This window comes from Ambystoma mexicanum, chromosome 6p, assembly GCF_040938575.1.
Source record: "Ambystoma mexicanum isolate Mex_15411 chromosome 6p, UKY_AmexF1_1, whole genome shotgun sequence".
Taxonomy (NCBI): Eukaryota; Metazoa; Chordata; class Amphibia; order Caudata; family Ambystomatidae; genus Ambystoma; species Ambystoma mexicanum.
The window spans coordinates 1,511,552,138-1,511,576,103 of record NC_090935.1 but is presented as its reverse complement, the minus strand read 5'-3'; the positions used below and the strand labels follow the sequence as shown (position 1 = coordinate 1,511,576,103).

The window sequence follows — 23,966 nt, the reverse complement described above, 5'->3', positions numbered from 1 at the left end:
TTATCTAAGTCAAATAGGGCATGCAAAGAATTCTGCAAACTCCGAGAGCGCTCTGACTGACAATCGCAAAGACAGGCGTTTATATTTACAAAAAGTGTCATAAGAACCTACACACTATAGGGGGCACATGTTCATGGGGATTGGGTGGCGTCGACGAACTATATGTGTAGCTGTGATGTGTCGCTTCGTGGTTGGTGGACAACGCCGGGTGCCAACGTGGGGTGGGTAGGTCAGCTGGGCTCATCCGAGAGGTACTGCCAGGCCAGGCGTGGTCAGTGTCATTGATGGACGTCTTTCTTGGCTTTCTTCCCTAATGGCCATGCAGAACCCATTCATTGAATACTGCAATGTCAGTTGTCCTGTAAATCCTACAATAGGTTATTCTACAGGTTAATACAACACAGGAGGAATGCACATTGGGTGGAATACTTTGACGATACATCAATACATGGTTACTGTTTTTACTCGGTATCATGGGGCCGGGTCTCAGGGCACGGGGTGAGCTGTCCGAGTTTTAGGTCTCGTTAGAAGTAATGACAGATGCTTTTACACAATGTTGGTGCAATATTAGGGGTCTTATTTTACAAGCGCCATTAATCTGGGGTGAACTGGTGGGCCATGGGACCTATGAGGGGGCACCTCTGGCCTTTGGTTATGGCCAGGTTTTACTGCTAGGTTGTAAATAATTCAGGTGGCTGGCCGTGGCCATGTGAGCTGTGGGGGAACATGAATGCTTGAAGCGGCTCCAGCGAATTGGGGGAGGTGAGGCGGTGCAGCTCGGGCCTTTGCTTTCTCTGGCAGGCTTCAATGGGAAGGGAGGGGAAGTGACCTTGGATATGCCCATGATGATGCTCTTCTTGTATGCTGCAGATTATATTGAAGACAAAGGGATTCGTATAATGTATAATGCTTATTGATTATCTAAAGGGTTACACGTCTACATCGTTTGCACCTTTACATAGTCATTTCAAATATGTTAACTATACCAACGTTTCTATTAATCACTACAGGGTGAGTATTTGCAAAAATAGCAGCTCTTGCATTATATGGTAAACACGATACGTGAGGTAGCATTAGGGTTGATGGAGCACGCAGGACAACAGACCAATATGGTTGACAGCAGTAATACATGTTAAACTCATACATTCACATTTGATTGCATTCTATGTATCTCTTTAAGCAATTTACATGAGCTCACAGTACTGTCGCGCTTGTGTTCCTTTGCACTCTAGCAGCATCAGTTTAGTCATGGCATAAGGAACTGGTATTGGTCTATTTACATTACCCCTAGAGAAGCACATAGTAGGAGGCCAGGGGCACTGGGTGTTTGTACATAACTGAGGAGGTTTGGGTATCCTGACCATTTTGTCAAATAATAACACATTCTTCTATTCTTACAGTGTTTGTAGATTTTGACAAGGGGGTCGTGCCGAAGGGATATCATTGTGATGCATTATATAACAGTTTCTTGGTATAGCAATGAGGCTTTTGTTTCGTCGGGGACAATTTACAGTTATTTTCCAAGCCGGCCCTGCTACCCGGGTCAGGCTGGGGATAATGATGCACTGCGTAAGGTGAATGATACAGTGTTTGCTCTAGCACTAGCTCATGTCCGACTGTTCGTGGGAACGGGCTTTCAGCGGATCTGCCAGGGAGCGGAGGCAACAGGGGTAGGCGAGGACTCTGAAGGTGGGGGCTGTGCTGCAGCGCACGAGGAGTCATGTCTTAAAATGGCGTTCTGGTTTTCAAAATGGTTTCCTGGACCTAGCCTAATACAGTACGTTTGGCCAATGTGTCAGCCAGTGGTCCACCCACCACCTGGGCCCCTGACGAGTCATAGACGTCACAAGGAGGGGACTGCAGGGGAGGGGGGGGTCCCTTGGACCTGTCCTCCCATACAACCGGAATCGTACATCTTAGGATACTTTCTTTACCTGCTCCAATATTCTTGTCCATGTGCCTTCCACTATTTCTTTCCCTGGGCCCCTCTCCCACTTCTCCTCGACTTTCAAGTCCAATCTTGGTTTTCCAGCCTGAAATACCCCATATAGGCACGTGATGGCTCCCCTAACCCGTCATAGTGTCAATATGGTGTGTAATCCTGAGTCCGTATCTGGTTCCTCCGGCATCCCCCTCCCATATAGCCCCCATCCTTTTGCCCACCTGTGTATAATAACAGAAAGGAACCCCCATGCATACTACATTAAGAACCAACGATCCAGACTGTTGTGCTGTGGATAACAATTTATGGTATGTCAATAATTAGACAACAGAAAATTGACCTAGCCTACTGCATTGACGCCACTGGATTGTAAAGACAGTCAATTACCAATTTCAACAGTAACTCATTGGACAGCATGTGCCAATGTTTGACCCACCTGGTCTTTGTTTAGGTAATTAATGCCACCAAATCAAGGACACATTTACAAGTTGCTGTGTCTCACCCTATGTCACAGATACAATTTGCGTATTTCTTCACAGATGCATGCATACTATGTTTATCTTTCCATTGTTCGAATGTGAGCAACCTTCCTCTGTCAATAAAATCTCCTATCCTGCGACATCCCCCACTTTGCAATTTGGTAAGCCCCATGTTTTTCACTAACTCCTATAATGTTCTGTCGAACCCCAAGGGGAGTTCCATGCTATACAGCCCTTTAACATGGAAATTGCATTGGAGTGTGCCCCATACTTCCCTCTGGATCTTTATATAAGTTTTCCCATGCCACTGATCCTATCGGATCCCATAACAACTTGATTCCCTGTTTATGCCTTGGAAGGCTCACTAGTAGTAATAGTTGCACCCCCCGCTGCCCCGGCGCCCACTCACTGTAATCCTCCCATCTTCTGGTGGCCTGAAATTGCGCCCATATAAATTACAATTCATAATCTGGGAGGAACAAAGCCCTCCCCGCCCCCCTATATCCTGATGTGGCCCCCTCAATGTCGCTAGGGACACCACGTGTCTTACAGTGCCCCACAGCAATTCACCCAATAGCATTTTAAATAAGATTTTCTTTATTATATATTGATTCATATATGGGATACTGATTAAATACAATAAGCGGGGACGAACCACCATGTTGCATAAGGCTTTCCAGAAATCAGTTGTCTGATACCCGCCAATGCCCTACCCATGTTGTATACAAATGTTTCCTCTGTCGTGAAATATTTGTTTCCCTAGGTAGCGGAAGGACTCGCGTTTACACTTGATGCCCTAGTCCGGGAGCACTGCCACCCCCCTACCCTGTAGAGATGCTAGAGGAAATCTAGATTTGTCGGTCTTATGAGGAATCCTGATAGCTTTCCGAAGTTACCTAACACTTCCAACAGGATTGGCGCGTTTAAGAGAAGTTTACCTGCATATAACGGGGCATCATCCGTGTATAAGGAATATGTTCTGCCTCATGCCCTTGATCCAGTTTCCAGTGTGTGCTTCTGAAGCAACAGGCCAGTGGTTCTAGTTCCATTGCAAATGAGTTCAGCGATACCAGGCAGCCTTGTCTCTTCCCTCTCAAGTTCCCGGCATGAAGAACGCCGCGCCCTCTCTCCCCCTGTTTTCGCCCTTGCCTTGTTTAGGAACTTGATCCATTGCATTATGTCGGGGCCTAGATCAAATACCTCCAAGACCCTGAACATCCACGCCCACTCCTCCGAATCAAAGGCCTTAATGACATCTAGAGACATTGCAGCCCTATCCAATTCTCTGTGAGTACGTGTTCCATAAAGTAGTGTAGTCGCTTAAGGTTCATGGAAGTATTCTGGCCCCCCACAAACCCACATTGGTCTTGGTGTATCGGACCCGGAACCACCTTCGGTAGGCTGGTCACTAAAACCTTCCCCAATAGCTTTCCAGCCATATTGATCAGTCAGTTCGGCCTGTAAGAGTCAAAATAACAAGGTTCTTTTTCCCTCTTCACTAATACCGTCATCCATGCCTCCCACATCGATTCTGGCAGGGTCCCCTTCTCAAACGCTGCCATGTACACATTTTTCAGTTGGGGAATCAACTGTTCTGGGAGGCTGTCGGTCCCCGGAGATTCATTCCTTTACATGGAGCATATGGTCACCCGGATTTCCCATTATGTGGGCGCATGAAGCGCCTGGTTTTGTTAATCTGTCACCCGCGGTAGATATACTTGGTTCAATACATCTATTGCCTCCTCCTCCACATATATGCCCTTTTGGCTATACAATAACCGTTAATATTCCTCAAATACGCTATTGACAATTATTTATTTTTATTGATTGGATATTTGTAAGGCGCCTATACAACAAATGGTCTTTCACAGTGCCACAAAACAAAAAAAGGGGGGTGGGAACAAGGGAGAAAATAACAATGGTCCTACTAGACCTTGTGACAATTGGATCATGGAAGTGCAATTGGATCATGCAAGTGCAATAGCAAGAAGTGCGAGCGTGGAAAGTGCCGGTTTGCACGAAATGCGAAGTGCTAGGATGGGAAGGAGAGTGCAGGGCAAGAGGAGAGAGTGCAAGTGAAAGGGGGAGGAGCAGGGGGGCAAATGGCCACAGGGGCTAGGGGAATGCTAAGGAGAGGCCAGGTGGGCAAGTGCCAGGGATTGCATGGGGTGCAGGGGCTGCGGCTCCCATGCAAAGTGCGTAGAAGGGAGTGGACTGGAGGGGGTCCCTGGTTCTCCATAGAACTCGGAGGGAAGCCAGGCTGCCTGTCACTGCGGCAGATCTGGGCGTTAGCTGGGGAGGGGGAGAGGGAAGGAAGAAGTGAAAAGGATGGTTTTGAGGATCTTCCAGAACTTGAGGACATCCGGCTCAAGCCTGAGCGGGGCTGGGAGACCATTCCAGAGGGAGGCTCCTGCGGAGGAGAGAGCTGATCTGCAGAGAGTTGGAGCTAGAACACTGAAGGCCTCTAGCAGGGCGGTATTTGGTGATCGAGAGTTTGATGTAGCGGGGTCTCAGGCCCCATAAAGACTTGTTGATGATGCAGAGGGTGTTCTCTTGTGATATTGCTCGAATGACACCAGAGTCATAGATCTGTGTAATAGCGTTTCTTGATGCGGCCTTCTTATCTACCACGCCAATAAGTGACCCGCATTCTCCATTTCCCAATACATCTTCACTAAGCCCCTTATCGATGATCTGGACTCTCTGGGTGTCACCTACATTAACTATGCAGATGACACTCAGATCCTCCTAGCTCTTTCTGGTGATTACGTTGAGGATTTGGCCTTGGGAACAGAACTATCTCGTCATCCAGGCATGGATGGCCACCCACAGTCTATGCCTCAATGACGATAAGACGGAGATCATCATCCTGAGCACTTCGGCATCCCTTAATAAACTCAATTCTAATTATTCTACCTTCAATATTGATAATAACACTATCACTGTGGCTAAAGAGGTAAAAACATTGGGCTTTTACCTAGACTCAATTCTATCCCTCAAGAAGCAAGTCAATTTAGTGGCTTCATCCACAGCCTATACGTGCACATTGATTAGGGCTAGAAAATCCTTTCTTTCAAATAGCAGGTGTATCACCTTAGCCCAAGCCTTGATCTTATCAAAATTGGACTATTGCAACGCTTTATTCATAGGTGCTAATAAACAAATCATCAAAAAAGTTCAGACATTGCAAAATAATGCTCTTAGAGCAGCATTAGGAATTGCTAATCAAGAACACATCTCCGTGATTCGAAGAGCAAATAATTGGCTATCCACACTCGACAAAATCAAGCTGAAGGTCGCAACTCTAACCTATAAATGCTTGAATAATGCGGCACCTAGCTACTTGGCTGAAAGATATAACAAGAGGGCCATAACCAGGACTACTAGACTCTCCAACACTAATCACCTTGCAATCCCTAGATTCAAGTTAGCAAGAATTGGGGGTTGTAGCTTCCCTGTTAAGGCAGCCGAACTATGGAACTCATTACCACCTCCACTAAGAGTGATTCAGTCTGCCCATAACTTCCGTAGGACTACTATTAAATGGCTCAAAGAAGCAGACCTTTAGCCTTTACCAGACATTGGATTGCATTATGACCGTAAACAATAATTGTAAATAATGACTGCCTCAAATTGTATAACTATGCTATGTACACTACTTGTTACCCACTTGCCCTCTTGCTTTTGTTAACTGTACCGCTGTTTCTCCTTTTACTTGCTACCCCTATCTTGTGTGTTCGAACTGACTACTTCTGTAATTTTATCATGTAACTAAGCTTTGAATTACCTTCTGTTCTACGCCCGGTTACCCCTGGGTCTGATGCGCAATACAAATAATAAATAAACAAAACAAAAACCTCTTGATAGTAAATTGTGCTCAAATCTGAGAAGCGGTTTCTTCAGTTCTTGGTGCCTCTGTAATTGCTCAGCCAATTCGTCACCCACCCAGTGCCCCTTGATCTTCTCTGCCTTTAAGAATTTAATCAGTTCAGCACTGCTGCAAGGCTTCATTCAGCATCCTGTGTATACCCACCGTTTTTGATGTACATACCCCTCTCTGGGTCACTTAAATTTATCCCACACAACTGCCCCGACCACCACCATTGGCTTAGACAAACCAAACAATTTCATCCTGCAATGCGTCCCTGCAATGCAACGCCAAAGTGGTATCGCCGGCTGCCTCCCCGGCCACCTGTAATCCGTAACCAACGGCGCATGGTCTGAATGTATTTGCCCCAGATACTCAGTTTTTTCGAGAACCGTCATTCGTGCTCCCTCTCAACACAAATATAGTCTAACCGAGAGTATGTGGCATGTACAGGGAAGAAGAGTATCCCCGCTCTTCCCCCATGAGATTCCCTCCATTATTCAACCAAATCTAGATACTGTATAACCTTGCTAAGGGAATCCAATAATGTTTACTTGGTCCAGTTTTACCTGACGTGTCCATGTCTAGATCCAACCAACAATTAAAGTCCCCTCCCCAGATAAAGACTCCTATCCTGTACTCCGCCCAATTTCTTGTGCACAGATCTAAAACAGGTCTCTGTGTCAGTGGTTGATGCATGGAGTTCACCATGCAGAAGGACTGTCCCTCCAATGTACCATGAAGTACTAAGATCCTACCATCCGTGTCTCTCTATGTGTCCGTGATGTGTACCGGGGCATCCCCTCTTATCCAGATGAAAACTCCCCTCGCCTTGGAGGACTATGTCGGCCCAAGCACTCTGCTTCCCCATTTACCTAGCTCTGCTAGATCCAGGCTCAACAAATGTCTCTCCTGGAGCAAAGCTACCTGTATAATATTCTGCTTCAGGAATAGTCCCACTTTTACCATTTTCACCCATTTCCCCAAGCCTCAGACATTCCGAGTCCCTATCTTAAGTGTTGTGGTGCCTGATTACCAACATGTCTCTGCTCCGGGGCCCCAACCACCTGCACCATTCAAGCTCAGACCATGCAATATATCCTTCCTAACGACACCCATTTCCCTAATCGCTGCTCCCCGTATAACTACCTTAAAGGCATCCAACGGGCTACCTGTCCTTTCCACACTACCTGTGTTTGTATAAAAAAAACTCCTTCATCTTGTCCCCTAAATAGTTCTTAGTCATCATCCAGCAGGGCCACTGTCCTTACTTGCCAAGTGGGTATCGGGGGGTCTCTGCATGATTTCCTGCCATACTGAATCAGCGGTGCATGGGCAGAGAGGACCCGAGCTTTGTAATCTATGTCCACAAGCTCACCCAGAGTTTCTGTCCCAGTGAAAATATAATCGATACGTGTGTGTAGCCCATGAGGGGCAGAGAAATGGGAATAACCTCTTGCCTCTCCATGCCTTTCTCTCTAAACGTCTACCAATCGTAGGTTTCGTAAAAGGGAACCAAGAGCTTTAGCCGGTGGTGCAGCAGGCTTCTTGTATTTGTCTGACCTATCCAAGCCAGGATTAAGGGTGCAATTGAAATCTTTCTCAGCCCTTCAGAAACCCAAAAACGCAGATCCCCTTGTATGTGGTCAGCCTAGAGTATGACTTGAAGAACGCTGTGGTGTCATGATTCGGGGCGTATGTATTCACAAAGCATACTTCTCCATTTTCCAGCAACCCATAAACCATGGCCATTCTGTCCTCCTCTTTTTTTGAATTCCAGTACTTGAAGGGAACAGAGGGGGCGATCCAGATGAACTCCCCTGGCATAGGCTGAAAATGGTGAGCTATTTAACTTGCCACCCTATTTCCTAGCTATCGTAGCCTGTTTATCGGCTGTTAGGTGCGTTTCTCGCAACAACGTGACTCTTATTCCCATTGTTATCAGGTATGCATGTACTCAGTCTCTTCATGTAATCATTGAGCCCGCCGACTTTCCGGCTGACCACCCCCACGCCATTAATCTTTGCCATGAACGGTCCCACCCAGGCTACCTCTGTCCCATTGCCCTACCTCTTTTATTCAGCTCGCCTCCTTCAGATTGCCCGCCCACCAAAAGGAGCCAAGTCATTGCCCATCTACTACCCCCGCAAAACAGAGCATTACTGTTTACCCCCCTGATCTGAGAGCTGCGTGCCCCAAAACTGCCCTTATCCACATTTCACCCACCAATATCACAATTCAGCCCGTCGACTAACAAAACAGTCCCCTTTGGCCGAACACCTCGCCAGCCCTCCCCTTCCCTGAACAACCCCCAAACGTCCCTTCAATCCAAAGAACAGCCCAGCAGTAGTTTGCCTGCTCGGATTCAGCTGCCTCTCCCGTAATGCCTGCCCAGTTCCGGGTCACGTGCAGCAGCTCGATGCCTTAAAACTGGCATCTTGAATGACCACCCTGGCATGTGGCGATTGCTTCCAGCAGCGGCCTTCTGGGCACCGGTTTGTCTTCCCGGTGTCCTAGTTCCATATGCCCCTGCATTTCTTCCTCTGTATCACTTGTGCCGTTTCTCCAGCCCGAAAAGGGGGAGAAGAACCAAAAGACAGAATTCACAAACTATTCCTGTGCCAAGATGCTATGGTTTGTTGCATTTGCTCTGGAGCTGCAGTATCACCCCGAGCGTCCATCCAAGAGTGTGCCTTTGCAGGGTTATCAAAAAAAAGTGTGACCTTCAGTTTTGCTGGGCAAATCAACTTGTACTGCAGGTTTGCTTGTCATAATCGTTCTTTGGTTGGCCTGAACATTGATCTAGGCCATTGAACTAGTATAGTGAAGACCCACTGTTAATAGTACCCCCTTTTCTGGAAAAGGGAAGAATTATTTCCCTGTCCTTGTAGTTCATGATCTTTGCTATTGTTGGTTTCGGGTTGGGGGTGGGGGAGACCGTGACCTATGTGCTCTCTCAACAGTAAATCTCTGTTAGTGTGCCCAGGCCCACCTCCTGCAGGAGCATGTTCTCGACGTAGGCTCTGGGCTCTCTGCCTTCCTTTCCTTCCGGGAGTCCAAGTGTTCTCACATTCTTCCTGCGTGTTCTCCCCTCTGCATCTTCTGCACAGTGCTCTTAGATCTTCACTTGTGCATGCACATCCTCTACTTAGGTTTTAGGTGGTAGCAATGCTGGTAAAGTTTTCTTGCACTCTCAATTCCGCAGTGCCCAAACGGTCTGCCAGAGCACGCACATCTTGGCGCAGTAAACAGGCACCCATTATGACTACATCAATATTGTACTCGAACACCATCTTTAACACTGCGATTGCTGCCAAGATAGGGCCGTCTGCTTGCGGGGTCACCTGCGATGACGCAGCCATTTCCTTCGTATTTCCCTGCAGCGTTATGATGTTCTCTTCCTTGCGTGCATAGGATCCCGTAAACATCTGCCTGGCCTTCCCTTTACGTTACTTGTCAGGCATTTGGGTTTTATGTCTGAGTTAGATCAATGCTGCTGTTGCAACTACTGATCTCTTTTGCGTCACCGCTGCACAATTTGCAAGGATAGCACTCACCAGTCCTTCCTTCAGGCACCTGCACTGCTTAGGTGGCCTCTTTCCCAAGGTATTGCGCTCTCACCTCATATTGTCTTGCGATTACATGTACAGGATGCACTCCTTAGCCCGGTTCAGCTTGTCTGCCTTTTCACTTGGCTCCTTCTATGGCCCCTTAGAGACAAGTATCAGCCTTTCTTTCTTCTATTTAGTACACCAATGTTCCTTCTTGCTACTCCAGCGTGCTGTTCCGCTCTCCCTTGCACCCGTGCAGATCTTGTTCTACGCTAGCTTCCCTGCCGTCGTCCAAGCTTCTGAACCCCTCAGCGACTCGCAGTCCTGTCGGAGTGTATAGCTTTCGGGTCGCTCTCGTAACGTTTAGATGAGTCAACCTGCTACACCCCAACCTCTTCTCATGCCCCACCAACGGGTTGTACTGAGGCGCTACAATTTTGCCTTGGTCATAAGTGTCCAGCACCACACGTTGCTCCCCCCTCGTTCGGTGCTGCACGTACCTCACCACCTCAAATAGTCAGCTTGCACCCATGCCACTTTGCGGTTTCAGTGGGCACCTACCAAGGTGGGTCTCCGTTGGTGTTACGGTATTTGTTAGGTGATTGTGTCTTAGACCCTCATGCCATCCGTTTCTTCCTCTTCCGCTGATCCTCATGTGAGGCTGTGCAGGGCAGTGGATGTCCTTATTTATTGGTTGTGTCCGTAAATACAATTACAATCTGACTAATTTAGGTACAGACGGCCTCCTCAGTTCTGTAATGATGCTGCCATTGTTATTCCGAAAGGCTGCGTGTATCTGGTGTCCAGGGTTGACCAATACGGGATCCTTGTATCCTGCACTATTCTGCCTTTCCTTGTTGTCCAGGGCGCCGGCGTGCTCCCTGGCCTGCCCACTTTGTTCAGGCACTCTCTGCTTGCGGGGGTATCCCCAGCTGCTTCACCCAACGGGCCTCTGGAGTCTGAGGGCCGCGTCCCCTTTTCTTCGAGAAATGATAGCTGTGTCTTGACAGGAGGATGACTCCTTGGTAGCGCCACCCCCTCTCCTGCAGCACCACCAGCCTCTGTGGTCAGCCGTGCCTCTGATCTTGCTGCGTCTGAGCCATTACCGAGGTGGGGTGAGTGATGTCCCGTTTCCAGGTAGATGCCGGGCTGCTGGGTCACTCCTTCACGTGAAGCTGCTCTGCTTCTCTCTACCTCCAGCTCCCAATCGTCGGGTCCCCGCCTCGCCAGTCGCTCACCAAGGCACAGCGGCAGCCATTTTAGATGTTCTCGTTTCGGCTTTCCACCGCTCTGTACCACTTCGATCGCCAGGATCCAGCTTCCGCATGCATGCGGCTCTGGTCTTCACAGTGCCAGTCTCCTTTATTTCACAAGTTGGCAAAAAACTGGCTATTTTAACTATCCTAATTGAAGATCATCCGGGAGCTTCTCATATAGTAGGCTTCACTGCATGGCTGCTAGCCTCACCCCTGTGTGTCACCCTTTCATATACTTCTTAATGTTGGCATGTATCAGGGTAACATCTACTTCAACCTCCTGAAACTTCCCTTCCAGACACACCCTGAACTCCTTTATTGCCATCAGGAGGCTCTCCATAGTGACTCCTTGTCGAGGTGTCCACAAACCCCTCATGTTCACCTAACTATTTGCCAGGGTGCTTCCCCTGTTTGGGCCTTACACCAACATACTGCTCTCTTTTGTTGCCCCTTCACCGTAGATGCTCCCCCTAAACTGATGCCCCTCACTTCCTCACTCTCTTCCTAAGACCCTCACAAGCCTTCTCCTCGGGAGGGCTCCACCACTTGTAATGTTCAATCCTCTGTCTTTGTGTCCCTGACCTCTCTCCAGAAGCGCTGCCAGCCGTCCATACGAATTCCCCATAAATATACTCTGTATTTGCTCTGCTGTCCACCTGGCCATTAGAACAAGTTGTCCAGAGAACTGCATGGCTGGTCACTGGCTTGCAGCAGTAGTTGCTGTGTAGTTGAATCTATCTTTCTCCAAGTTGTATGTGCTGAAGATGGCCTGCAGGGTTCAGTGTTGGGCTGGGCACTGGTTGCGTATCTATCCCTAGTGCTGAGTCGGACTCCCCGCCACTGCTCTCCTTACTTGGCGCCTCTCTAATGCCTCAGTTTCCACACTTCACACCCAAATGTCGCCAGGCTGGTCTCTGCCTCCTGACCAGCTCTCACCTTTACCGCTACTTGTTCACCACCTCTGAAACCATCAGGGCACCCTCACTGGACATCTTCTCCCCCCCCCTCCCCCCACCCCCTTGCGGGTTGCTGTTCACCGTCCGGTGTGACCTGCAGTCTCCTGCTGGCAGGGGAAGTCTTATCCCAATGTTAAGATCTGAGTTGCAACCCGGTTGTAGGATGTACTCTGCGGGCCCCCTCCTTTCCGTACATGCCCCACTGCACCACTCTTTAATGCTCCTCCGCTCATGGGGACCATTGTGTGCCTCTGCTACTATCCGTTTGGCTGGCTGGCTGGCCGGCCTGCCAGCCCACAATATGGCCTTTCCCACTGATTAGCCCAGCAATCCTCAGTTTCTGCTCTGTATACACAACTCGTTGCGGGGGGACCAGTCTCCTGGCATTCTCCACCCGCTACGGATGCTGCTCTCCCATTGATATTTGGTCTGTTCAGTGATTTTGATGGATTTCATGCAGGATATTCGCTGGTTGGTTACGTAGCTCTCAACCTTCGCAGCCTCATCGCTCAGCTCCTGGCCACACCCTCATGTGGCAGCATGTGAAGTTTTTTTTTTTTTTTGTTTTTTTTTAGAGAATCATTTATTTGAAGTTATGCTTTGTTGCTATAGATGTAGATGTGTTTTTGTTTCTTTGAAGTATGATATATATGTTCACATGAAATAGTATTGATGTGCTCTACTTTAGGAAACCACAATAATATTTTTCACTTTTCCAGGTGGGTTTGCCTTTGTATATGAAGCCCAGGATGTTGGAAGCGGGAAAGACTACGCTCTTAAGGTAATGAAAGTAGACACAATGATTAAATTACTATGTGATGACAAGAGAGAGCATGATGCTGTTAGTTTGGCAACATGAGGAATTCAAGTGTACTTGGGGAAAACTGATCGGAATCCTGTTATGTTGATTTATACAATGCACAGATACCACCCAATGGTGGTCTCCTGGCACTCACGTGGCTCTGCAAGAAAGAGGACGGGATTGTTTTGTGAAGGAAGAGTTATAGAATGGTGTACAGAACCAGGAGAAACCGACGTCTGTCTGTGTTGGCTTGCAGATGGTAGGTTGCCTGCACTGGCTCATTGTATCCAGACAGGGAAGGTCCAATGCCTGGGTTGTTTCTATGTGACTGTTATGTTGAGTGTGTCTGTGTGTTTATGTGTAGATTGGATGGCATTTCAGGTTGTTCTCACTGGCTTGTTGTATCTGTATGTGTATGGTCCAGTGTCCAGATTTGTTGTTGTAAGCTTCTGTTACTTGTGTTGGTGTATAATGTGATGAATCTGAGGTGATCATCACAAAGACCCTGGCCTGTGGCCCTACTTGCGAGGCCACGGACAGGCAGCTGCTAACTGATCCTGAACCTGGGGGTGGTATTATGCGGGAGTTTCACATGGGAGTGGACTTGGATCAGGAGGAATGGAAGAATCCCCTTAGCAACTTCCCCAATGATATTACAGTCCTGAAGAACTATTGTAAAATTGATAATTTTGTTTCTAAAACTAAGAACATTATGGACTTCAAGTCTCTTAGTACTGAGACAAGGAAGAGGGGCCTAGACTTGCAGAGCTGTAGTGTACGGTCTAGTTGTTAAAGTGGCCCACACCTGAGCGGGACCTTTAGCCCTTTAAACACCTTTTAAAGTGTGGGCCATTGAGGAGGAGTAGCAGCAGGAGAAGGCAGAGGTTGGAGCCGCTGCATTGCCAGTAGTAGGATGCTGTGCAGAGGTCGAGGGTCCAGCCAGATGCAGAGGACGCACAGCGGGAAGCAGTGTGAAGGCCAGCTGTCCCAAAGGAGAGAACTCTGCGGGCCCTGCCTCTTGCTCCAGTGTGAAGGTTACATCGGAGCGCGTGTGGAGAGGCGGGTACTCCACTGAAAGACAGCGGGAGCAGAAGAAGGCTGATTGGAGCCGTCAAACATCGGGGAGATCCCGGTGTGTGAAGCAGAAGCAATGGAGATGCCAGGGTCATACCGGTGAGTTGCCCTAATAGAGGTAACACTGTGGCGCTCTGGATTAGACTGTTGTCAAAGTGCACCATTTGATTATCGAACCTTTAAACTAAAGCAAACTGGGCTCAACTCTCCTGTTGCTGATTGCAGAACAAGAAATCATTGTAACCTTCATTGCCAAAGCCAAAAGGGGGCAACAATCAAATCAAGTGAATACAGCTTTCTAAAAGGGGGATATTTAACCATGGGACATAATCTGCAGTGTCAAAACCAAAGAAAGCTGAGTGTGACATCAAGTCTTTTTGAATGTAACAGTCCGAGATACCCTGTGGAAGAAGGTTGTAAACTACATTGCCAACAGTCAATAGGTTGTGTAGCAAGAGACCAGAGTCTGTAGAAGAAAAGCCCTCCTCGTAGACAGGATGAAGGGGGAGAGAATTGTAACCTGCGTTGCCTATGGCAAACGGATCAATGTGAGAATCTTTGTCCTTTTGGACAGCATAACTGTGAAAGAAGGAAAGAAGTGTGATGAATCGGAGGTAATCCTCCCAAAGACCCTGGCCTGGGACCCTTCTCATGTGGTCAAGGAAACGCAGATGCCTCCTGATCCTGACTGTTGGGGTGGTGCTCTGTGGGAGGAACACATGGGCAGGGATGCCGGTGAGGAGAAGTGGGAGAACCCTCTAACCAACTTCTCTAATGATCCAATGGTTTTAAGGGCCTATTGTAAAATTGAAGCCTTTGAAAAAAGGAAAAAGTACATTAGGGACTTCCAAGTCCCATAATGCTCTATGTACAGGGACGAGGAAGAGGGGCTCAGATCCAGAACTGTAGTGTGTAGTCTGGCTCTAATGACCCCCACCTGAGCTGGACTTTTAAATATTTAAAGCCCCTTCAGATGCAGGCCATTAGCAGTGTTGGTAGCAGCAGAAGCAGTGAGAAGACGACGCTGGAGCCACCGCTATGTTTGCAGCAGGACGCGGTGCCTAAAGTTGTAGAAGTTGGGAAACTTAACTGCAGAGGACGTGCCTCGGGAAGCGCTGCTGTTACTGGCTGTCCTGTAGGGGAGAGAAGCTTTCTTAGTCTGCCATTCTACTCTGGTGGTTGGTGTTCATCGGAGTATTCAAGGAGCAAAACGGGTGTCTTTTACGGAAGTCGTGGGCTGCGGGACTATGATAGGAGCTGTCAGACACCGAGGACCCGACGAGAGAAGAAGTTACAGCAGCAGCGGGTCCAACGGACATGCACGGATAGACCAGTGGGATGGCCTTCATTGGGTAACCCCTGGGTGCTCCGGAATAGACTGATGGCTACCAAAAGCCTTTTTGAATATCAAACTAATGAATTAAAGCATTTTTGGCGTAACATTTCTATTGAGAAAGACTGAGTGGGGAAATATTGCAACCACCATTGTCAAAGTAAAGAGGGGGCAATATTTGCGCAAGATGAAGGAAATCTACAAAAAGGAAGATTACTTGAAAGGGAAAATAACAACCAGCAATGCCTAGGCCAAAGAAGGGCAATTGTGGATAAAAAAAGATACAGCTTTCCAAAAGGGGAAAACCTGAACAAGAGACATTATCAGCAGCTAACTGATGTTGAAGGAACCCAAAGGTGGCAGGAAATAAACCCTCATTGTAGAATTCATAAAGGGGAGGGGGAATATAACCTCCATTGCCTGTGGCAAACAAATCAGTGGATCACACCGCATCAATGTGCATTTTATCCCTTTTTTTAAGTTTACCCATTGAGGATTTAAGTGTGGAAAATCTGAAGAAGTACAAGCCTCGTCATAGTACTTGTAGTAGTTTTATCCTGGCAGGCGAGTATATCAGGAAAAAACAAGTACTGCAGTGTGGTGGAAGGTTGTGGTTGAAAGAAAATGGCAAGTCCACTAATGTGTTATGATGAACTGTGCTAAAATCATCCTGACAAACCATTGTTTATGTAGAAGAAATGTGAAAGTGGTGGTTTTTCAAAGGAGAAAAGTTATATTGAATACTAACTAGAAGTGTGAAGACTAAGCCTATTTGGTTTATTAAGGAAGAGCATGTGGAAACGTTGTACACGCCTTTTTTGAAGAGTGAATCTTGTTTAACAATAAGGCAATCAAGTGACAGACTTACGGTGTGAAAAGAACTTTGTGTTGCGTTTGGAGCAGAATTTGGCAATTGAAAAGAACTTTCATGATTGGAAATCTGGTTTGGAAATTCATGCATTAATTCTGGGGAAAGGGGATCCGATCCTGGTTTCAAGGATACATGTTTAAAAAGTTTTCCTTTTTTAAATATAACTGTTATTTTGTTTTGAACAGCCATAGGATACTCGTATAATTTTGTTGTATGTATAAGTGTGAGGGACAGATACCTTTTTGATATTAGTGTTTTCCTTTAGCCTTAGTTTGACCGGCAGGGAAATCCTCGGAAGGTTCGGGAAAGTGTGGTGTTTATCACCCCCTTATTGTTCTAATAAAATGGCTACTTGTGAGAACTCTATCTGCTTGTCTGCCTCACATTTCTGTCCCTTCACAGAAGTTGTAAGCCAACTGAGTTTCAAGTCCAGACTCGCCCAAGAAGCTGTTGTTGGTTCAACGTTCCCCGTTCAAGGGTTAAGTGTGGAACGTTTGGAACAAACCTCACTACACAGTACAAGTTGTAGCAGTAGGAACCTTTATCCTGGCAGGCGAATACACCAGGAAAGGGACAAATAGTGGTTAGTCTTGGCAGGCGAGTGGACAGGAAGATGATGATTTTAAGTACTGTGACTGTGGCAAAAGGCTGTGAAGGTTGTGGGGGAAAAGAGGTGGCAATTCCATTGCTGTATTTGGTGAATTATTGTGTAACCCATCTGGACTAAAGTATTGCTTATGTAGAAAAACTGCAATGCGATAGATGATTGGTCATTTTGAGAACTTTTTGCATTGGCATTTGAATCTGATGTGTGAAGAAAAAAATCCTTTTTGTTCACCAACCCGAAGTAGTGAACCTTTTAACAATTGACTTCAGAGCGAGAACCATTTTGATACTGAAATATTCACTTTGCCAAGTAACATACTGGATGGACAGAACTGTGTAAAATAACTTCCCTGCAATTGAACCTTGATTTTGAAACATCCTGGGTTGATCCAGGGGAGGTGGGGGATCTAACCTTAATCACAAGGATTTTTGTTTTCTTTTATGTTGGAATGTATATGTCGTTTACAAAGTTGAAATGGCCAGATGATACCTATTTTTTTTTTACACGTTTTTTAAACTTTTTATTTGCAATTTCAACCCGAAACCTAACAAAAAACCACTTAAACAATAACACACAACACATTCCTACTGGCACTTTCGAGTTGGAGTCCATATTGTTCCTTGTCTACTCAATTCACGGCAAGGTACCCTTTGTCTCTTCCATGATGATCGTGCGCTTTTCAGTGTATTCCCCCCGGGTGCAGATGAGCCAGCCATCTCCCACTTGGCTAATTTTGGCTCGTAATTCCCCGGCTTCCTCCGTCGTGCGGTTAGTCCTCCACCAGGCCTTGTGACTCGTCTATGCTGTCTTTCATTGATTCCGAGCAGGTCCTGCACAAGGGTGTTGCATGCCAATATCTTAGCCCCACTGTTGCCTTCTCCCCCTTTGCGCCGCCCTTGTCCACACTGATGTTTCGGCCATCGCCCGTTTTTGCAAGTCTGCCCACCACCCGTCGATCGAGGGTCCCATACTTGTGTCCACGCCATTGCTATGCAACATTCTCCAGCATGGGGTCTGGCATGGATTCACATGCTCATGAATATTCCTCGTCGTCAGGCTGGGAATCCTCGGTAAAGAAAAAATCAGTATCAGTTTCGTTTCTGATCTGTCTTTCGTAGTAGTAACCAATCACTGATCTCTGCGTCATACTGACCACAGCCAATGACTGCCCTCTACCCAAGCCCCGCCTCTGGCAGCCATCTTCAGATTTTTACCACACGTTCAAGTGTTGGGAGTCCTCGTGCTTAGCTCTCGAGCTTTTACTGCGTGTTTCGCGCTTTTCAGGTGAATTTTCACTTTTTTTCGGTTAATCGAGCCTCAAGCTCCACCGTTTCTACTCCCGTTAACGGCTACCCATTGCGGGAGTTTCCTACGCCCCTCAAGGGTGAAGATTTCGTCGAATCAACTTCTTGGAGGATTCCAGAAGATTCGCGGCCTACTTCGAGATGGCCCAGGATGCAAGTTCGTCGCCCGGACCCAAGCTGTTTCGCAGCTGCCCTGGATGCGGGCTACAGAATGTGTTTAAGGAAGACGAACAGACGCGATGCCTCTACTGTCTTCATGGGGCCAAGACTCATGTAGAGAAGGACTGCCAGTTCTGCAAGAACTTGTCGGAGCGGACCATGAGGGACCGTCGATCCCGTCTCACAAGCTGGTTGGAGAAGGGCTCGACGGGTGAGAAGAAGAAGAAGAAAGGGTCCGAGCGGGCTTCTAAGTCCTGTGCGGGCGCCCCGGCGACGGGGGCCCAACACCAGGCCAAGCACCGCGAGTCCGCTGGCTCCGGGAGCGGCGAAAGGTCGGGCTCTTCGGTCGCCAGGCAGGGCGCACCTTCCCCGGCACCGTCAACCACGAGCCAACGCTCCGGTTTGGGGAAGAGAAAGTCCGAGACCCCGGATAAGCTTCGGGAGAAGCCCCGTCCGATCTCGGAAGAGGGGGAGCGGGGCGTCACCCCTACCCCGAAGGAGAGGACCCGGGGGACGCACCTAAGGTGGTGAAGGCCCCTACCCAGCAAGCGAAGGCCTCTATCGAGGCTATCGCGGCGACTCTGGCCAAGCCGGCAGAGACACCGCCAGCGGAGACCGCCTCCGGGACTAGAGTTTCCCTGCTCCCAAGGAGGGAATCCTCTTTTCAGCCCATCGTCGTGGCTGCCATGACGGAAGGAGCGAGGGGGGGGCACGGTGCCCTCCTCGAGCTCGGAGTCAGCCTCGGAGGAGGAACTGACCGAGGCCGTGAGGAACCTCGAAGTCCAATTCGAGAAGGTTCGATCCCGTCAGGATGATCCTCAGGAGATAACCGAGGAAGACGACGATGGTGAGGAAGAGCAGCCTTCCCTTCCGGCGCAGCCGGATCCTAGGCCTCAGGATGGCTCGGCGGCCATTTTTTCTGCCATCCAGTCCTTCTGCTTTGAGATAAGGACGAGATTCCCACGGCCCAGGCCGGAGGACCCTCAACCTGGCCCGTCGGGAAGTCCTCAGAACAAACGACGGAGGACCCAACCCTCTCCTCCTCTCGCCCCGTAAGGCCTACAGTTCACTCCTCATCCTCCCACGAGTCGGGAGATGACGGTGCGTTGGGCTCGACGACGGGTTCTGAGGGCGACGACGACGGAATGGGTCTCCTGTCTCCCGTCGCACGGGCCTCGCCGCCCGACGAGATTGGCTCATTCCACGCCATGATCGCCAGGGCGTCCGAATTGTTCCAGCTCTGCCCGGAGGAGCAGAAAAAGGAAGGTTTCCTCTATCAGCGCCGGGAGGCCAAGAGGAAGACGGTCATCGCGGTGCCCCTAATCGATGACATCTGGGAGGAGGGCCTGTCGGTTCTCAAGAACCCCTCCACGGCACCAGCCAAACGGGACCGGTACGAGAAGAAGTACCGGGTCCCCGAAACCGCTCCCCTGTGCCTCAGGGCCCAGCCAACGCCAGATTCGGTCGTCTCGGCGGCGGCGAAGAAGAAAGTGGCGGGGTCAGGAGCCTCGACGTCGAATTCCCCGACGGACGGCGAGGGAAAGAAGTTGGACGCCATGGGGCGGCGGGTCATTTCGTCGGCTGCGACAACGATCAAAGCGGCCAACGCCCTGGCGATCGTGGCCCGCTACGACAGGGAGCTCTGGTTTAAGCTGGCCCCCATATTGGACTTCCTGCCGGACGACAAGAGGTCTGAGGCCCTGGAAATACTGCAAGAGGGCGAGGTGGCATCGGACCACGCCATAACGGTGGCAACCAACATTGCCGATACTGGGTTCCGCCAGCTGGGCAACAGTGTTTGCCTACGACGACGGGGTTGGCTCCGGGCGACCGACTTCCGTCAGGACGTCCAGACCAGGGTGTTGGACATGCCGTTCGACGGCAGCAACTTGTTCGGGAAGGCGGTGGACGAATCCCTCCAAGCCATAAAAACGGACACGGAGACGGCACGCGCCCTAGGAGCCCTTCAGCAACGACGGCCCTTTCGGAGCTCCGGAGGCAGACAGGGTGCCTCCAAGGGATCCAGCGGTGGCTCGTCGTCCTACCGCCAGGCGGCACGCTCCTCGGCTCAGGAGGCCTACAGGGGTCGCGGCAAGCAGGGAGCGTCTCGCCGCCATCGGCAAGGTGGCCAGGGCGGCAAGGCCACCACCTCCAAGCAGGACTGAACCGGCCATGGTCTCGGGCCCACACCGAAGCACCCGGGTGGGAGGCCGGCTGACGAACTTCGTCGGCGTGTGGAAGTCCATCTCCACCGACCGTTGGGTGCTGGATACCCTGGCAAGAGGACACTCTATCGAATTCCTGAAGAAGTGCCCTCACGTTCCACCTGTGGCCAGGAAGGAAAATCACGTCCCGCAACTGCTGTTGGAAGTACGGGCGATGCTCAGGAAAGGCGCCATCGAGCTTGTCCCGAAGAGGCTCCGGGGTATACTCAAGGTACTTCCTCGTCAGGAAGAAGACGGGCGACTGGCGCCCCATCCTGGACCTTTGTCGTTTGAACAAATACATCAGATCACAGAAGTTCAGGATGGTCACCCTCCAGCATGTACTGGGACAGCTGGAGGAAGGCGACTTTCTATCGTCGTTGGACCTGGAGGACGCATACTTCCACGTTCCCATCCTCAAAAGTCACCGCAAGTTCCTCAGGTTCGTCATCCAGGGACGCCGCTACCAATTCGGAGCACTGCTGTTCGGATTAAAGTCGGCCCCCAGGGTCTTTACCAAGTGCCTGGCACCAGTGGCGGCGCGGCTGCGCCTGCAGGGGATTCACGTCTACCCCTACCTGGACGACTGGCTCATCGGCTCAAGGACGAGGGAACTCGCCGTCGAACACACTGCGAGGACCGTACAGCTACTCACAGACCTGGGATTCGCCATAAACTACCCAAAGTCTCACCTGGTGCCGTCGCAGGTGGCCCTGTTTCTGGGAGCAAAGCTCGATACAGTGAGGCGTCTGGCGGCCCCGTCGGAAGAACGGACGAACACCATTCTAGGCAAAGTCCAGCGCCTGCTTGCCACGGACGCGGCCAGGGTGAGGTCCATCAAGTCCCTCCTGGGGATGATGTCCTCTTGCATCTACCTGGTGCGCCTCTGCAGACTACGGATGCGCCCTCTTCAAGAATTTCTCGACGCCCGTTGGATGCAGGCGACGGGCACCTTCGAAGACCGGGTCCCCCTCAACGAGGTGTTCCGGCGGGCGATTCAGTGGTGGGGCGTTCGAGCGCACCTCACGGCGGGCAAGGACTTTCAGACGCCGGCGTACCAGGAGACGGTGATGACGGATGCCTCCCTGGAAGGTTGGGGCGCCCACACCGGAGATCTCCATGCAAGAGGCCTCTGGCTCCCGGAGGAGAGGCTCCTGCACATCAACGTCCTGGAACTCCAAGCCGTGTTCTGGGCTCTCAAATCGTTCCTCCCGTCGCTCAAGGGCAAGGTGGTGCGGATCTTCACGGACAACACCACAACAATGTTTTACATACGGAAGCAGGGAGGCACGAGATCCCCAGCCCTATCCAAGGAGGCACAGGATCTGTGGCACTGGGCGGTCGCCCAGGGGATGTTCCTGATTCCCTTCCACCTGGCAGGAGAAAGCAACACCATCGCCGACTTGCTCAGCAGGGAGCTGCGCGCGTGTCACGAGTGGGAACTGCGCCAGGATCAGGTGGATCAACTCTTCCGACTATGGGGCAAACCCCAAATCGACCTGTTCGCAACAGCGACGAACTCGAAGTGCAAGAGGTTCGCCAACAGGTTTCCCCAGCCGAGAAGCATGGGCGATGCGTTCTCGTTCCCCTGGGACGGCCTATACCTGTATGCGTTCCCTCCGTTGCTGCTTCGACTCATCAGCCAGCTCAAGAGGTCCCGGTGCAGGATGATCCTTGTCGCACCGGCGTGGCCGAGGCAGATCTGGTTCCCGGACCTTCTGGACTTGTCAACGTCCCCTCCCATCAAGCTGTCGGCGGACGCGGTCCTTCTCTCCAGAGAAGGAGGCGCCATCTTCCATCATGACCCGGCGTCGCTGAACCTGCAGGCTTGGCTCCTGCAGCGCTAGAGTTTGGAGGCTACGATATACCGGCCGATGGCAGAGAGGTTCTTGCAAAGGCCAGGGCGTCCTCGACTCTCAAATGCTACGGTCATAAGTGGAAGAGGTTCTCTATCTGGTGCCGAGCACAGAAGATCAACCCCCTACGGATTACGGCCCCTCAAGTGCTGCCGTACCTGCTATCGCTGGCAAAGGCTGGCCCATGCCTCCATTAAGATTCATCTGGCGGCGATCTCCAGATATACCAGAACCACAGGACGGACGTCCCTGTGGTCCCATCGACTGGTAAAAGAGTTTATGAAAGCACTGTTCCGGTCGTTCCCGCCGGTGAAGGCCCCGGTGTGGGAACGTAACGTGGTGCTGACCAGGCTCATGGGGCCCCCATTCGAGCCGATGCACTCCGCACCGATGAAGTTTGTGTCGTGGAAGACTGCGTTCCTGGTGGCCATTACCTCTGCACGACGAGTGGGAGAGATCCAGGCCCTAACCTGCAAAGCACTGTACTTGACTTTCCATGCCTCGAGGGTGGTGCTTAGGACGCACCCCTCTTTTATGCCCAAGGTGCCGTCGGACTTCCATCTTAACGAGCCCTTGGTGTTACCTGTTTTCTTCCCGTCTCCTTCGTCGCCGGCCGAGAGGACTTTGCACTCGCTGGATGTGGCTAGAGCGCTGAAGTTCTACGTGGACCGCACGAAGAGTTTCCGGAGGACATCACAGCTGTTCGTGAACTTCGGACCGGTGAATCAAGGGAAGGCTCTCTCGAAGTCTTCTATTTCCAGATGGCTCTCCGGCTGCTTCATGCACTGTCACCGGTTGGCTAACCGACCGCTGCCAGGCCGTCCGAGAGCCCATTCGACCAGAGCGATCGCTGCTACTACGGCGTTCTTATCTGGTGTGCCCCTGCTGGACATCTGCAGGGCTGCTACGTGGAGGTCGACGCACACCTTCACGAGATTCTACTGCGTCGATCGGGATTCCAGGGAGGAGTCCAGGGTCGGCCAAGCAGTGCTGCGCAACCTGTTCGCTTAAGGTGAGCCTGGTGAGGAGGTAAGAGATGCTTAATGTTGAGTTGTTGTATTGCTTAATGTTGAGCCTTTTGCCACCCCCCGTGGTTGTGCATATGTGTACTGCTATTTATTTGTATATTCATAAGCATGTGAATCCATGCCAGACCCCATGCTGGAGAAGGAACAAGTTACTTACCTGTAACTGTTGTTCTCCAGCATGTGTCTGGCATGGATTCACATGCGAACCCTCCCGCCTACCCCTCTGCGGCTCTTCACTTGGTCATACTGCCACTTCACGTGCTACCAAATCTGAAGGTGGCTGCCAGAGGCGGGGCTTGGGTAGAGGGCAGTCATTGGCTGTGGTCAGTATGACGCAGAGATCAGTGATTGGTTACTCCTACGAAAGACAGATCAGAAACGAAACTGATACTGATTTTTTCTTTACCGAGGATTCCCAGCCTGACGACGGGGAATATTCATGAGCATGTGAATCCATGCCAGACCCATGCTGGAGAATAACAGTTACAGGAAAGTAACTTGTTCCTTTTACTTGTATTGTCATCAAATCTTTCATTTTTGCCAAGTGTGTTCTCTGCTCGTCTCATCTGGGGAACAGGCCCAGTAGATAAAATGCTAGCAACCATGCTTGCATTTGGATTCGCACTTTCAGTGCTCTTTCCTTAATGATGTCCCAAAAGTTTGTTGTTCTCGGGCA

General features: G+C 50.1%; 1 protein-coding gene across 1 annotated transcript in view; it reads left to right on the top strand.

The window, feature by feature from the left end:
- GAK (cyclin G associated kinase) overlaps positions 1-23,966 on the top strand; it is a 2,243,070-nt gene that overhangs the window by 57,987 nt on the left and 2,161,117 nt on the right. The window contains exon 2 of the mRNA XM_069626358.1: positions 12,772-12,833. Coding sequence (XP_069482459.1) covers positions 12,772-12,833 — 62 coding nt within the window. The remainder of the gene's footprint in view (positions 1-12,771; positions 12,834-23,966) is intronic.